We start from the raw sequence: 15,342 nt of genomic DNA on the forward strand, positions 1-15,342 counted from the left end.
GGTATGATAAAGTTATGTATTAAAAAATGTATGTCCTGTGTTAGGTCTGGCTTTAAACTATTAGTATAGTATAGTACCTATGCACTGTGTTGTAATGCATGTTATATATAAAAATATTTTCTATTTTCTCTTTTTTTGTTTTTAATGTTAGCTCCACAGACACCTACAGACTGGTCTAAGAAGAAAAGGGAGCCCCTTGGAAAGCTTTCTTCTCTATTTAAACTCCTGGTGATGTTAATAAACTCTTTCCATACGTTCAGTTCCAACGAAACCTGTTCAGAAGCATTGGTCTCTGTTGGTCCTTCAATTATTGCTATTCTTAACAACATCATCAGCCACGTTTCATTGCCTTCAGTGATTGGGATGATGTTTGCAATTTTTTCAAAACCACTGGCGGTGTTCTTTGAAAAAACAAAGTGAGTATTTGGATTCATTGTATTGCTGCATATTAATGAAATCTTGTGTAGTCTACATCACTCTGTGCTTAAACATAGCTCAGGGTTATTCAGAGCACTGACCCTAGGACACTAAGAATGTTCAACTTCTCCGGAGCCTCAGCTTTAAGGGCACCAGCCACTTTGCTGTAGATTCAGCCTAGCTGGTGCGTGCTACTCTTGTGGTGCACACAAGCACTGCAGAAAGAATGGATCTGTAAGATCATCACTCAAGTTGTCCTTCTACAACTGTTGTGTGTAAACTGAGCTGCTGGCACTTGAATGCATGGTGGTGCCAGAGCTAAGGGGGGCTGCCAGAAGTGGCCCTAGTGGCACATGGCAGCAGTCGGCACACATGGTGGTCCTCGGTTCTTGCTGATGCAAGAACCTTTTGGGGGATTTCAAAACCATGCTTGTGAGTAGCAGTCTCCATTTGTAAGTTTTTTAGAAATAAACCCAAAAACTTAAGTATTTATACATAGAACAGAACCTTCAGCACTTCTGAAGGCTTAATATTTCCAATGTTGCCATTACGTTCATGCCAAAGAGACATTTCTGTAAGACTACATTGTTTGGCTTCCAGCTGCCATTGAATTTCAATACTGTGACAATATTTAGTAACAATACTTCATTTTATAGTGGCTAGACATTGGGGTAACTTGTGTAAGGTAATTTACATTGTGCAACATAATTTCATTGTTGTGTAGCAAACCTAGTGTGCGGTGCTTGTGTGTGTTTAATTCTTAGGATAGATGAGAGCAAAACATTTCATAACTCTTCTTGTTTGTTTTGGCAGGCTTGCTGATGTACCTAAAGCATACAGTAATCTTAACAACAAGGTAAATTTGCTGGAGAAACAGCTGTGGGGTGGGAAAATATATGGCATTGTAGAGTTCTTGCTGTTCATTCTGTGTTCTGAACAATATTGTAGTGAAGGTAGAGATTTAACTGTTTTAAACTAAAAAAAAAAAAGGTAACTAAGACAAGTAAGCGTAGGTATTAGTGAGGCTTCTGTGGTGTTCAGGCTGTAATATTATCTGGGTTTTGTGTGTTTTTAAACAAAAACAAAACAGAACTTTTAAATAGCAAATGAAATACTAAAACTAAATACTTCTTCCTTCCCTCAGCTTGAAAAACTCCTGGCAGAGATAATTCAGTGTTTGCAGTCTCACTGCACTGGCTCTTACGACAGCGAACTGCTAGAGCAGCTTTCTCCTTTGCTCTGTGTAATGTTTCAGCATAAGAGCAAACAGATCCGCAAACAGTGTGCCCACTTCTGGAACGCAACATTTGCTAAGGCTGCATCCTTGACATACCCTGAAGAATTAAAGTAAGAAATGTTTTTTTGTATATTGTGTGTGGCTTGGACTGGAGCAAAATATAAATAAGGGCAGTACAGCTTAAAGCAGGTCCTTTCCCTGACTGTACGAGCTAGACCTAGTGAAGTATGTAGCTGTGGAAGGGAAAACATGGCTAGTATGCTGTTCAGTTATGCAGGGTGAGATATACATGTTGTTTTTTTCTAGAAAGCTTGGAAGAATGTTCAAGGAATAAACCTAGAAATCAAGGAATAAGCCTAGAAATCTGTATATGGGTTTACTTGACTGTAACACTTCAAATAAGAGATGTCAGGTTAGGTATAAGTGAATTAACATTGTTCTGGTCACTGTTTATGTTCTGCCTCTTGTGAGAACTGGGGTGTCTGCTGGTCTCGTTGCATACTTCTACCCTCATAAGTCTAAATTTTTGTGTTGAGCAGATCTGTGTTAAGCCAAGCCAAACAGAAAATTCCACTCCTGCTGCCTGGCTTTGAAAGCATTGAGATAGCTGAAGAACATAGTGCACCGTTCTCTGATGAGGTAAGTACTTTGTACCTAGTGGGTGCCTTCGTTGTGAATGAATTCCCCACTTCACCTAGTGGGTAACTTCCTGGGAGTGCAGAGGTCAATTTTGATTTTCAGTGTGATTGTCTTACAATTAACTTCATGTCTGGAATGATGAACTGTGCTGGATAAACACTGTCACGAGACTGAGCTGGCTGTTAACAGTTTATGCATTTTAAAACTTGGGGTTCTCTGAACTTGTTCAAAATAATGAATTTTTCCAGTGTCCTCCTCTACATAATTTATGTGAAAAAGGGAGTGTGTGTAGTTGTAGAAAAGAATATATTTCAGGGTGGATTTGTGAGCTTGGAGTTTCTTCATACAACATATTGACTGTATTTTTCCTTGATTAGACGGAAAATTCACAGTGGGATGCAAAGATGAGTGGGATGGAAGTGAATCTGGGTCGAAAACGAGACTCCATATTGGCTCAGACAAACGAACTCAAAGACAAGCCCAGTAATGTGCAAGTAACACCTGCAAAGGTAAGGTGTTCACAAATAAGTGTGACAATCAGGTCTGTTATATTCTGCAGCTGAACATCGTGGTGTGAATGCTGAGATAAAACTAATGAGTTGTTTGAGATTTTTTTAATCTTAGCTGTACAGTGCACTTATTTTTTTTTTTCTGTTCAAATTCTCTAATAACTAAGTTTACAGATGGCTGAGTTTTTAGGTGGGAATTGTGGAAGGCTGCTCGATGGGTCTGCCAATCTGTCACTTGGATTAGGAAGCAAAGGGTAGAACATCTCTGTTAGAAGGGGGAGGCTGGCAAGTTTATAGCTGTTACTTTTCTTGGATCTGGAACTTGAGTTTTGAGACTTTTTTTTTGTAAAGTAATTAATAGTTTGTGCTGTTACACCATCATTGAGATGTTCTGCTTACCCATGTGCTTAGCAACCAGCTTGTGGTAGATGAAGGTGGCAGGAATCATGTTCAGACAGTCACAGCTCCTGCGTTCCCTCCTAAAGCTGCAGTTGGGAGCTGTTGAAAAGGGTAAATCTGCCTGAGAACAAGGAGGGGTACTGGTGGTTTTCTGTCCTTTGAGTGTGGAGATAGCAAGTACAGATGCTGGTACTTCAGTTGCCCAGCCAGGGTGGTGCAGTGCAAATTTTTAATGTGTTTGTCATCCTTCAGTGATATCAAGCTGTTCTTTCAGTGGGAGCCACAGTATCATATTCTTAAGAAACTACTAAGAAACAGCAAATACTAGTCTTTAGAAATATTGAGGTACCCCCATGTGTTACAGATTTTGAATTTTGAGATGCTAAAGGGAAGTGCAGAACCTTAAAGAAGGGCACAGAGGAAGGGGTTGCAGAAACTCTCATAGGTGGTAGTGTTGGAAGAAAAAAAAAAAAACTGGTAAAGAAAAATCAGCACCTACTGAAAGATTTGTGTCGGTTAATGTGCTGAAAGAACTGTGGTTACCTGAAAACTTTTCTGTTTAGGATAGCTGTACCTGGGTGAGGAAAGCATTGTCTTGTTTCTAATCCACATTTTTCCTTTCTGTAGTTAAAACTAGAATTTTCATCTTCGAAGGCTAAAAGTGAGATCCTTTTGGAAGAAGAGAAATCTGTTGATTTTGTGTTCATTCCTCCAGAAACAAAACCAAGAGTATTGACAGAACATCAAAAAGAAGTGCTTAGGTCAAAGAGGTTTGTAATTAATATTCTTTTAAACTTAGCATGAAATGTCATTACACTGAGTACGACATAACTTCAGTTCTGCTATCTCAGCTTGCTCAGACTGTGGTTAAGCCCCACTCTCCCATACAAGTTAAAATGTTCAAAGCTAACAAAGTTCCCTGGCTTACTGCCTCAAAGCAGTCAAATTATTTTCTGATCTGCAGTTCCTTCTGTGGCTAAACATAGTCTGTTATCCGTTTGGAGCTTGATACTTGGAATTCACACTTTTACTTAATGACTCTGTTTGCAATATGAAACAGAAGCTGGTATTTTTCTTGTATTGTGGAAATTCTGGTTTTCTTTCTTCATCTGATGGAAAAGCTCTAGCTTTGAAAGGGAAGTCTTATGCAAGCAGCATGTCAAATTAGGCTATTCCCAGAATCCATCTTTAATTTGAAGATTCTTTTTCAATTTTCTTTTTTTGTGTGTGGAAAAAATAGCACTAGAGTATCTTCTCAGGCAGATGTTCAAAAACAGACTGCAAGCAAAATTTGTGTACAGCAGCGCTTTACAGGAACCCAGCTGGTTAATACAGTCAGCATGTGTTGGTGAATTCTTTGCACAGTGGGATCCCAACCACAGCTCTTCATTCCCTACCCTTCCCCATGCATGTTGAAAAAGATTGGGTGCAGCTGAATACAGCAGCCTTCCAGTCAGGAGTTGAATCATGATCTGCATCCGCTCGGTGCTTTCTTTTGCCAGTGGGACTGCTCAGGTTGTGGCAGCAGATAGCAGTCCCTTGTCCTTTCTTTTCCAGAACGTGGAGCAGAGTGCGTGGTCGCAGTCTCCTGATACTTGGTGCACATTGCTTTGCTTTTTTTCAGCAGTCTGTGCTTTGGTGCATGTTGCTGTTTGAGTAGCCTTAAGAGTTTGGAAGTTCAATCTTCTTCTTACAAGAACTTGCTGTCGTGTGATGAATGCATTATACTACCCCATCTCACCTTTTTTTTTTTTTTTTTTTAATACTCCAACGTAACCATTTCTGGTTTTGTTTCAGAATTGGTATTCCTGCTATGTACAACAATTTAGACACTTCACAAGATACTACCTTATTTTCTCAGTATACTCAGAGCCAGGAAGATTCTTTGTAAGTAAAGCGGCCAGTATAATGTTAAAGGTTCCCTCCCCCCTTTTTGTTTTGCAGCCCTTCTAATTTAATTAACTTTTATTTTAGGGAAAAGCCATCTTTAATAGAAAATGCAAAAGAAGATAATAAAAACAATCCTCAGGTAATTTCTCGTTGTCTAATGGTAGTTAAGATACCAGAATTGTAACCATATCCCTAATGTTTTCTTCGTATTAGTAGCTCTGATAATTGATGGCAAAGCTCTTTGATTACTGTGTATGATAAATAAGTGGGTTTAAATTGCTTTGAAAACTATTTGAGGGGGAAAAAATGTGCCCCCAAATATATCTGTTCACAGGAATCCTTTTCTTTCTCCATGTTGATTAACCTGTAAGGTTCCCAAGAATATCTTGTTTGGTTTTTTAAACCTCTGTTTTTTCCCATTTCTGCGTAATACTGATCCAGGCTATAGAACACACCGAGAGCTCTTACAATTTGTATTTCACTTCATCAGTAGGTTTCAATTCGATACTAATTGTAGTGTTTTTCATGCTCTGTTCCATTCTGCCTGACTTAGACTAGAAGAGGCCAATCGTTAAATATTTGAATTTAATTTCAAAATGTGAAGATTTAACAAGGGTTTTAATAACAGTTTTAACAAGGGTGCATTTAAATTACACAGCTTACAGGTATCATAGGGACTTACAGATCAACCATTTGGATGCCCCACCAGATATATTTTACTGGGGGGAGGAGGGGATTTGAAAGCTGCAGCGTAGACATACTATGACTGAACTGTGGTGCTGTTCTGCAGATTTCCTCATTGCCTAGCTTTATGCTAGGAATCCTAACGCTTGCTAACTTTTCCATAACACATTTCCTTTCAGTGAGTGTATTTTGTATGCATCATGTCTTTCTGTAACTCTTTTAACTTATGAAAGTCTTCCTGCTGATAGCCGTTACTCAGTGACTGTGCTGAGGCTGCCCCATCCCTGCAGTGCCCAAGGCCAGGCTGGGTGGGATTTGGGCAGCCTGGGCTGGAGGAGGTCCCTGTCCACAGCAGGGGTGGCACCAGGGGGCTTTGAGGTCCCTTCCAAAGCAAACCCCTGTGATTCTGCGGGTCAGCAATGTGCCCTTGCCACTAAGAAAGCCAATGGTAGTCGTGGCTGCACGAGGCAAAGCACTTGCAGCACGCAGGGGGTTGGCATAGATAACATCCAGAGGTCCCTGCCAGCCCCAGCCATTCTGTGGAAGAATAAACAAAAAAAATTGAAGGATATGTTGTAAGATAATTTAAAGGAAGGGTGGCTTGAAAATCCTCACAGGTGTTTTGTTTTCTATTCTACTAGATCTGCTTTTTATTTCATATCCATAGCAAAAAAATACAGATCTTGCTGTTCGTGTTTTTGGGACAGGAAGAAAATGAAAAGAGTGAAGGCTGCATCGCTGAACCAGATGAAATCATGGGGGACTGCAAATCAGATAACTCTCTTGAGGATATGTCTGCTACTCACATGGAGACCAACTCAGCTGTAAATAGTGAAGGGGAGTCAAAAAGCGATACGGCTGAACCGATGCAGGAGGAGCCAGCAGCTGAAGAGGGATTAGAGAAAAGTACTACAGAAACAGCCTTGAAGGATTCCTTAGGAGGAAACGGAGATGTTTCAAATGTCAGTAGCAGTTCCACTTCAAGTGATGTAATTTCTGGAACTCCCCAGCCTGCAAGCCGAAGGCAATCTTTTATTACTTTGGAGAAATTTGGCAGTTCAGAGAACAGACCCTTTAGCGCTTCGGCATTAAGCAGTGCATCAGAGATGTCTGGAAGCCCTTCTGTGCCAGATAAACAGGAAAATACAAATGTGTGTAAGACTGGTACTAAACCAGAAAAATCTCGAGAAGAGAACAAAAATTCTTCACAGTCTGAACAAGTATTTACTGCAATACGGAGGCTAACTCGCAGGCAGAGTAAAATGGAGCAGCTAGGAAATAAGCATTCTGGGTTAAGTAGGTCAGAACAAGAGAAAAGTGCTCAAGAGTCTGTTGCCAACAGTATGGAAACCAGTCCTGGACCATCTCCTGCCATGGAGGACACGGAACGTGTTCTCACTGCTCAGTCCCAAGCTCTCAGTTCTACAGAAGCAGAAATTAAAAAAGTTGAAGATACAATAGCAGAAATAGAAAGGGTTCGGGCTTTAGATATGGATACGAAAGAAAATACACCCCCAGAGGCAGCTGGTTCATCCAACCAGGTAACAGATGAGGATAATCAGGTCCCACACGTGTCCCCGAGTCAGAAAACACTAAGGCGTTCTGCGAGGCGACGGTCAGAAACTGGAGAATCAGCGGGTAGTCAAGATAAGGAAGATGGCCACCAAAAAAAAGACAAACGTAAAGAAGATGAAAAATCCCTGCAAAAGAAGTTGCCACAGACTAAAGACGATGTATCCCAGAAGCAGAAAGGAGTGTCAGGGAAAACAACAGACACTGCAAATAGAAAAGAAAGCAGCCTGCCTGAGAGAACTGCTGCAGAGGACTTGGGCTCAGCGGGTGATGAGGAGGCGAACAAAAGCACTAGGAAGTCAGAAGATAAATTGAAGATGGACGTGGAAGGTCAAGACTGTAGCTCAGGTACAACAGGTGAGAAGAAAAAGGAACGCCCGCGATACCACACAAGAAGAAGCTCACAAGGATTGCTGTCCAGCATAGAAAATTCAGAGGCTGATGGCTGTGAGACCAAGGAAGAAAGCATAAAGAGGAAAAAATCTGGAAAAATGAAAACAAGAAGTGAGTCTCTTGAAAGTAAATTGAAAGATCTACAGCCAGGAAGCCATGGCCAGGAGGAGTCTTCCCAAGAAAACGAAAGTAAAAATCTTTCGGACACAAACAGAAGTGAGCTAAGTGATGAAATCAGCACAGAAATGTCACTGTCTGAACCACAGGAGCTGAAAAAGGACCTGAAAAATGAAGTAATTCCTGCAGATGCTGGTGGAGCAGGGGGATCTGCCTGCCCAGAGACTTCACCTGATACACAGAACACGGGTGGGGAACAAACCAAGACTGGGGTGGTGACAGAACCTTTTACCGACCCGTGTGTATCTGAAGCTCTGAAAACGGGAGAGGAAAACACGCATGTTGAAAGGCAGGGAAATGCAGGAGACCGTTCAAGTGTTCTGCCTGAAGATGTGCAAGGAGCAAATGCTTCAGGTAACGAGCCTTCCTCTTTGCAAGTACCTGAGTGTCAGCACAAGAGAAGCAAAAGGCAGAGAAAGCTGAGGAGCTGCGATTGCTGTTACAAAAAGGCAAAGCAGACAGCAGTGTCATTCACTGAGCTGAAAACTGATGACAGTTCTGACCTGCATGAGCCCCGAACCACCCCGGTTCAGACAGCTGCAGATGCATCAGAGATGTCTGCTAGCTCAAATTTTGAGGAGAGCTTGGCCATGGCACCTTGTGCAATGAGCACACCACGGCTTCACTCCAAGGAACCCAGCACGCTCAACTTGGAAAGAGAGAGAAAATCTGAAGATAACCTGCAAGGGAATGCTGGCAGTATGGAGGAGGAGGAGGAGAAAGCAGCGTGTGTAGCAGGTGAATTTAGCGATTCCATAATGGAAGTAAAAGTAGATACTGATGAGAGTGACGGAACTGAACAGGGTGTATCTGAGTGTGCTTCAGATGAGCCTGGTGACAGCTCTCTGGCTGCAGGGAATCAAAGTGAAAAACCAGGAGATGCAGTAAAGGAAGAAGAAAATGAGAATGGACCAATGGAGGAGGTACCTGGGGCACTGAGCGTTGCTGGCAGGCCTGAGAGAGACCAGATGAATGAATTAGAAAGCAATCAGGATGATAAAGAACAAGCTGAGAATGCTGTAGCAGAAAGTTATGCTATTTTGGATAAAGAGATGAAAGAGGAATTGTTAGAAGCTGAAATTACAGTGCCTGAAAATGTGGCTGTAGAGGGTGAAGGTGCAGTAGAAAATAGCAACGTGGATTCACCTCAGAAGGCAGAAAATGTTGATTCTTTTGCTTTAGTAAACGAAAGTCCTAACGGTATGCAGGCACGTTGCATGTGGTCTCCTTTGGCTTCTCCATCCACGAGTATTTTAAAGAGAGGTGTGAAAAGAAATCAAGACGATGATTCCCTGTCGCCTGCTAACAAGGTATGGTGATGCGATTCTGTCTGTGATACTCGCAATTCATTCTGTCCATAACTGGGACACGGAACAGTATAACGAGTTCCAAAGGCACTCGGTTACTGACTTTAACAGTATTTACAATGAAAAATAATGCTGAAGATGAAGACCTGTGGATTTTCCATAATGCACAAGCACTGGCAGGCTTGTGTTATTGGGGCTTGGGAGTTTAAATTTGGCACAGCTTCAAAGGCCAGTTCGCATGCCTGAGTGACAGTGGAACAAAAAACTGCAAAACCATTAAATGCACAGGCAGGGTCTTAGCAGTGGGTTTTGAGAAGCATTTCTACAAAATGCATTGCATCTTCCCTTTAGCAGTGAGGTAGCCGCAGTTTCTGTACTTGGGTGAAGCATGATTAGTGTCATTCAAGAACTTGAGTAACTTCACCCATTTCAAACTGAGTTATTTTGTCTCTTCAGACTTCTTTCACCAGAGCGGGGTGGTTTGAGTGCATCTGATTAAAAACTACTTTTTCTAAAAACAGATTCGTCGTGTCTCTTTTGCAAATCCCATTTATCAAGAAGGACTGGCAGATGACATAGACAGGAGGAGCCCTGTCATTAGAGCCCATTCTTCACCATCTTCACGAAGTCTTAAAATCTTATCTAGCGTTCAGGCTAAGGTAAGTTCTTACATGTGTTCTGTATGTTGTAAGTCTTCTGTTTCTCATATGTTTCTCATATTAATGTAGCTGTAGTGTATGTTCACGGTCACTTGCAAACAGTTAACAAATAGTTAAAAGGGTGAAGAGTTAGAGAATCAGTAAGTTTAAGAAATAGCTGTAACTGTTTTAGTCTTGTTCAGTCTGTTGCTCTCTAAAGACAGATACAGTCTGATATCTAGATAGCTAGGAAGTTAGCTAACCGAATTCGTACAATCCTGAGAGATTTTTTCCTCTTTTTCTATCCAGCATATTACCACTCCAACCAAAGGATTTCTGTCCCCAGGATCTCGTAACCCTAAATTTAAGAGCTCAAAGAAGTGTTTAGTAAGAAGTGCTTTGGTTCATGTTTCTCTTACTTTTCTTGTATTCTTTATTTTTTCTTGTATTCGGTTGTGTGATAGTTAAATTAATAACTTCTCTCTGTTATTCAAAGATTACAGAAATGGCTAAGGAATCACTGCCTTCTCCTACAGAATGCATGTATCCTGCCTTAGCTAGCTGTAAGGCACCAGTTGATGTAATTTTACCTCAGATTACATCAAATATATGGTAAGTACATTGTTGCTCTGGAAGATCACATTTCAGTAGAAAATTCTTACTGGATCTTCAACAAAAAAAAAAAGGCAAAAGCAATATTTGTGATGCAAAGTGATAAATTAGAGAGACCTTTTGCGGGGAAAAAACGAAGCATTTTTTAAAAGGGGAGAGGTTGGATGCATGAGGGAGACTTCACTCAATTCCAGACCAGTTGTCTTTCCTGTGAAGAGCTTGCAGTCAAACACAGGGAACTTTCCCTAGTTTGTGAGACAGAGCAGACTGATCTTAATGATCTGTGACAAAGCAACTGGAGCTTGCAGTACGTTGAAGATGCCACCATCCTGCTGCTGTTTGGGAGTACCACAGACCAAGTGGGATTTTGGGGGAAAAGATCCATGTTTCAAACACAAACACCAGGTGCTCAGCTAATGAGACTTTGATATGTCAGGAACAAACTATACACTGTAGCAGGAACTGCTCTGAATGTTGTTTTCTAGCATATTCAGCTGCTTTTCCTTCCTCTTATGTGTAATTGGGCTTTTGAATCCCATTTCCTGATTGGATATTGATAAGCTGCAAGAAAGTGTGCTGCTGCAGAGAGAAGAAATGTCTCTGGCATGTTTTTTTCCTTTAAGTGCATGTGAATTGGCATTCGTGTAAGATTTATTTAACACACTACAGTGTTAAGGAGAAGGGACACATGGATTTTGGTATAATGAACTCTTTTTCTTCCCTGCTGCAGCGCAAGAGGTTTGGGGCAGCTCATTCGAGCAAGGAACATTAAGACAGTGGGTGATCTGAGTACTCTGACAGCATCAGAAATCAAAACTCTTCCCATCCGTTCTCCTAAAGTTTCCAATGTTAAGAAAGCTCTGAAAGGATATCACGAGCAGCAGGTAAGGTTTAATCCTAGTGCCCAGAAATGTAATGTTAACCTAATGAACTGCTAACATTCCTCATGAAGAATAATGTATTTTTTTTGTACAAGACAAATTTTCTTTAAACTGTAATCTGTTAAAGGTGGTCTTTCATGGTACAGGACTTGGTTACAACATAGTTATTGGGAATGAGGATTACATCTGGTATGGAGTAAAGCACATCCCACCTCATAACTTTTTCTCTGAACATGTCCTGTGTTCTCTCAAATGCCCAGGTAAAATCTCGAGGGTGTGAGGAATTGGTAGCGCTTGAAGATGAAGAGAAAACAGTAAACAACATAGAGGATAAATCTGCTGATGAAGAGAAACTTGCAACAGGTAACTCTTGCCCACTTGTTGCATAGGATTTGAGTGTTTCTGCTGTTGCTGCTTCTCTTCTAATGGGAACACCAATGTTTGTTTTTGGAGCTGCATTAATAGCTGACATTATCATATTAGATGGGCATTAATAGCTGATATTATCATATTAGATGGGTGATTGAGTTAGCCACTTCATGAAGCCCTGTAGTAATGGCTTTTTTAAACTTGTTCTGTATTTGTGAGCATGATAGCTGTGTTTTTCCCTAAACAAGCTTGCATAAACAGCACGTCAGGCAGGGCTCTGCATCCTTCTCTTTCCAAATCTCAACCAGGGTCCCTCCTGAGCTGTTTAGTACTGCAGTAACTTGGTTCTGGGCATGCACAGAAACAAAGCAAATTGAAACTGCAGAGCTGAAAAGGTGCCTGGTGGCAGGGAGGCAGTTCAGGTGTTTCTCAGGATACTCACTTGGGATTTAGGGGACTAGACTTTTATCTGAATGTTCCTGTGCATTTTTGGAGTTTGCCATTAGTTTATGGAGAGGCATCCCTAATTGTTCTTCCTGCAAGAGACTCTGAAGCATTTGGTTAACCAGAGAACAAAATCCAGGAGTAGCTTCTCATCTGTCCAATTTAAAGTTGGATGTTCTTGGGGTAATGTGTCTTGAAGGAAACTGTCAGTATCTTAATAGGATCGAATATTTGGGTTTCAGTCCTTAATTTTATTGTATAACCATGATCAAATATAAAGAAAGATCAACTATAAAGTTCTGAGGGGTGCCTTTGTCAGAAGCTCACTCCACAAATACTTTGTGGAGTGAATACTTTTTTTTTTGTACAAAAGCTGCAACATTGCACTACAACATAGTTCTGCCGGGACTTACACCTGACCACTGCCTGTGCTGCCCTGCCTACCCTCCCCTTCCTTCTTTTCAGATTTGATTGAACCTGTTGTCATGAATGCAAACGGCCAACCCCCGGCAGATCTTCTGAGCCAGATCGATGCCCTTGCTGCTCAGCTGACCTCTGAAGTTCTCTATGGCTATTCAGGAAGCCAGCTCTTTGAGATGCAAGAAAAACTCGCGGGCATGACGAAGTGTATCATGAAAAACCTGCAGTCCCGCTGGAAATCACCTCCCCACGACAGTTCCGATTAGTTGCTTATCATTCCTGATTAAGGAGGATTTTGTTACAACAATTTTTCCCAAAAATTTAGCTTTCTTACTGGTGAATTAATCCTTAAAGTGTATGGTTTGTACTATAGAAGATTTTTTTAAAAAAAACAACACTCTATGAACAAAATATATCATGATTTTTCTTTTTTCTGTTGTGCTTTTAACTCATGGGACTGCCTGTTCCCCGTTGGAGGTATTTGTATTGTATTGCTATGCATATTTCTTTCAGGTGGCGAAAGAAAACTTGATGAAGGTGTGCAATAGCAAAGACTGAAACCAAACTAACAGAGTAGTTAAATTATTTTTTCACATCCAAAGTGTTCTTATGACTGCAAATTCTGTGGTAGGAGCTGGATCTTACAGCTCTGCTCGTGTGCTTCCCAGGTCTGTTTCCTTGGGAGTCGCTGAAACTCTTCAGCGCTGTTGGATGTCAGGTTAAGCTGTGCTTGGTTCCTTGCAGTGGCAGCGGTCCAAAACCCTGGTGTCCTAGAACTGGACGGCATCCCTTTGTGCATGCCTTGTTACCAGAATCCCACTAAAAACTGACCATAAAATGCACCCTGGCAAGTGCGAGACTTTGCAAAACTTCTCAGGCTTTTTCCTGTGCTCTAACAGCTTTGTTTGCAGCAGTTCTCTGGTGGAGAAGACCTTTTTTCTCTGGTGGAAGTGAGTGGATTTGACTTGGGTTCTTTGTATATTATGTACAGACTTATAACTGCAAATGTTGGTTAATAATTTATGATCGAGTTTTAATTGCATGGAATGCATTGCTGCTTCTCAGAGACCTTCAGAGTTCTTGGGTTTTACTCCTGAAATCTAATTTGTATATATTGGACACTTATGGAGAGGAATTGCTGCAGGTGTTTTTAGAACTTACATATGTGCAAATAAAACAGCAATTAGTTCCTAAAGGTGTTAATGTCAGTCTTTAAGTTTAAATGGAAAGAAATGAGTGTCCTTTCAAGCTGGCTGCATACACCATGGATTGCTTTAGATTCCTTCTGAACACAGACCTTCAGAGCTAACAGCTGCATCTCCTCCTACTGTTACCTTACTGTGTGTACTTTTGTTCAAGATAAACTGAAGTGTTTTCTACCATTTCACCAGCCAGTCTCCAGAGATAGGAGCAGATGCTTCAGGAGAAGCAGATAACCAGTGTTCAGGTATGAAATAACCTGCCCAGCTCATTCACAGCCCCTCAGAGTTTGACTTAACATTGTTGTGGCTGTTTTTTTCAGTTTTCTGAAGAAAGCCAAGTTATTTTAAGTGATTCCTGCTCTTCAGCATGAGTTAATACATCAGAGATACTGCAGAAACATCAGCTTTATTTAGTCGCTAATTTACAAGTAACAACTTCTGACCCCAGAACAACTGCATGAAAAACACATGCATAAGAGCTCAGCAAGCAGAGGGAAGAGGCTTTTACTTTGTGATGTTTCCCCTTCTTCCCTGACAGATAAACTTTGGTTTGAGATACTAAGCTTACATGGAAAACAAATATATTCAAACATTTTTAGAACAGTCCAGAAAAATGTCTATATGGAAGAATGAATAGAGTAATGCTCGGTAGTCTTGGCCTTAATTTCCTGTGTAGATGTTCAGTGATACTGAACTGGATTAAAATTCTAGTATTAGAACATTCTGATGGTAATCTATATAAATGTTTTAAATGAAACTCTAGGTTATTTGGAAGAAAAGATTTCAGACACTAGAAGCAAGACAGCTCCCATGAGTGCTGTCTAGTAGTGTGCTTACAGGTCGTTGTCACAGTTTGGAGAGCTGTTTTGGAAGTATTTTGTTCTGCAGGTTTTTTTTTTCTCTGGTGGTTTATAAGGCACCATCAGCATGGAAGACAATAAAGCACTTCAGAAAAGTGTTAGAAACTCTTCTAAGGTGTGAGATGCTGCTGGCATGTCTGGGCCATGCAGATGTGCCTTAGGGAGAGAGGGATTTTGACTTAGACGGCTTCTACGTAGTTGGCTGGCAGCATGCCCGTCTTGCCAGTCCTCTGGACAGTCCCATACATCCAGCCTTCATCGATGGCCTGCACGTTTACGATCGTGTCACCGTCTTTGAAGGAAACTTCATCAGCATCAGCTGCCATGTAGTCATACATGGCCCGATACGTCTTCTGCAAGGTTGAGAAAGGAGAAAAAGAAAGACCCGTTTATACCACTGCTGTTAGTTACTGGTCACAATCAATACGTAAGCAGAGGGCATGTTACATTCCAACACATTTCAGTACTTGAAGGTACCCCTGGTGACAGGAGCGTTGGCTGGTCTTTTAAATAGGCTGGTTTCAGATCACAGAATGCCCTTTTCAATAAGGACACTGAAATTCAGCTTCAAAATTCAGCTTCAACATCCTTATCAGTTTCTTTTTCTGTTAAATTAATTTTCCTGTAGCTACAGCCTTGTTTCTGAGAGGTGCAGCCAGCACCCTGCCTTAGTGCTTCTATGGTTTCGTGAC

At 41.1% G+C, this 15,342-nt stretch overlaps 2 protein-coding genes across 25 annotated transcripts in view; one reads left to right on the forward strand and one right to left on the reverse strand.

Moving 5' to 3' along the window:
• The window catches only part of RIF1 (replication timing regulatory factor 1), a 29,251-nt gene extending 15,475 nt beyond the window's left edge, over positions 1-13,776 (forward strand). The window contains exons 21-35 of one of the 3 annotated variants that reach the window (XM_084289371.1): positions 152-416; positions 1,231-1,273; positions 1,562-1,764; positions 2,194-2,293; positions 2,671-2,802; positions 3,829-3,971; positions 4,999-5,088; positions 5,176-5,230; positions 6,483-9,227; positions 9,746-9,883; positions 10,172-10,249; positions 10,359-10,474; positions 11,205-11,358; positions 11,616-11,718; positions 12,634-13,776. In XM_084289371.1, the coding sequence (XP_084145497.1) occupies positions 152-416; positions 1,231-1,273; positions 1,562-1,764; positions 2,194-2,293; positions 2,671-2,802; positions 3,829-3,971; positions 4,999-5,088; positions 5,176-5,230; positions 6,483-9,227; positions 9,746-9,883; positions 10,172-10,249; positions 10,359-10,474; positions 11,205-11,358; positions 11,616-11,718; positions 12,634-12,854 (4,586 nt within the window). In that variant the 3' untranslated portion in view covers positions 12,855-13,776. Of the gene's footprint in view, positions 1-151; positions 417-1,230; positions 1,274-1,561; positions 1,765-2,193; positions 2,294-2,670; positions 2,803-3,828; positions 3,972-4,998; positions 5,089-5,175; positions 5,231-6,482; positions 9,228-9,745; positions 9,884-10,171; positions 10,250-10,358; positions 10,475-11,204; positions 11,359-11,615; positions 11,719-12,633 lie in introns of those variants that run through there. The other 2 variants (XM_084289372.1, XM_084289373.1) reach the window with 2 other exon arrangements.
• Positions 13,777-14,177: 401 nt separating this feature from the next.
• The window catches only part of NEB (nebulin), a 118,564-nt gene continuing 117,399 nt past the window's right edge, over positions 14,178-15,342 (reverse strand). For all 22 annotated transcript variants that reach the window (XM_084288871.1, XM_084288872.1, XM_084288852.1 and 19 more), the window contains one exon: positions 14,178-15,003. In XM_084288871.1, coding sequence (XP_084144997.1) covers positions 14,830-15,003 — 174 coding nt within the window. In that variant the 3' untranslated portion in view covers positions 14,178-14,829. The remainder of the gene's footprint in view (positions 15,004-15,342) is intronic.

The sequence above is a fragment of the Netta rufina genome, assembly GCF_964035555.1.
Source record: "Netta rufina genome assembly, chromosome: 6".
In the NCBI taxonomy this organism is placed as follows: Eukaryota; Metazoa; Chordata; class Aves; order Anseriformes; family Anatidae; genus Netta; species Netta rufina.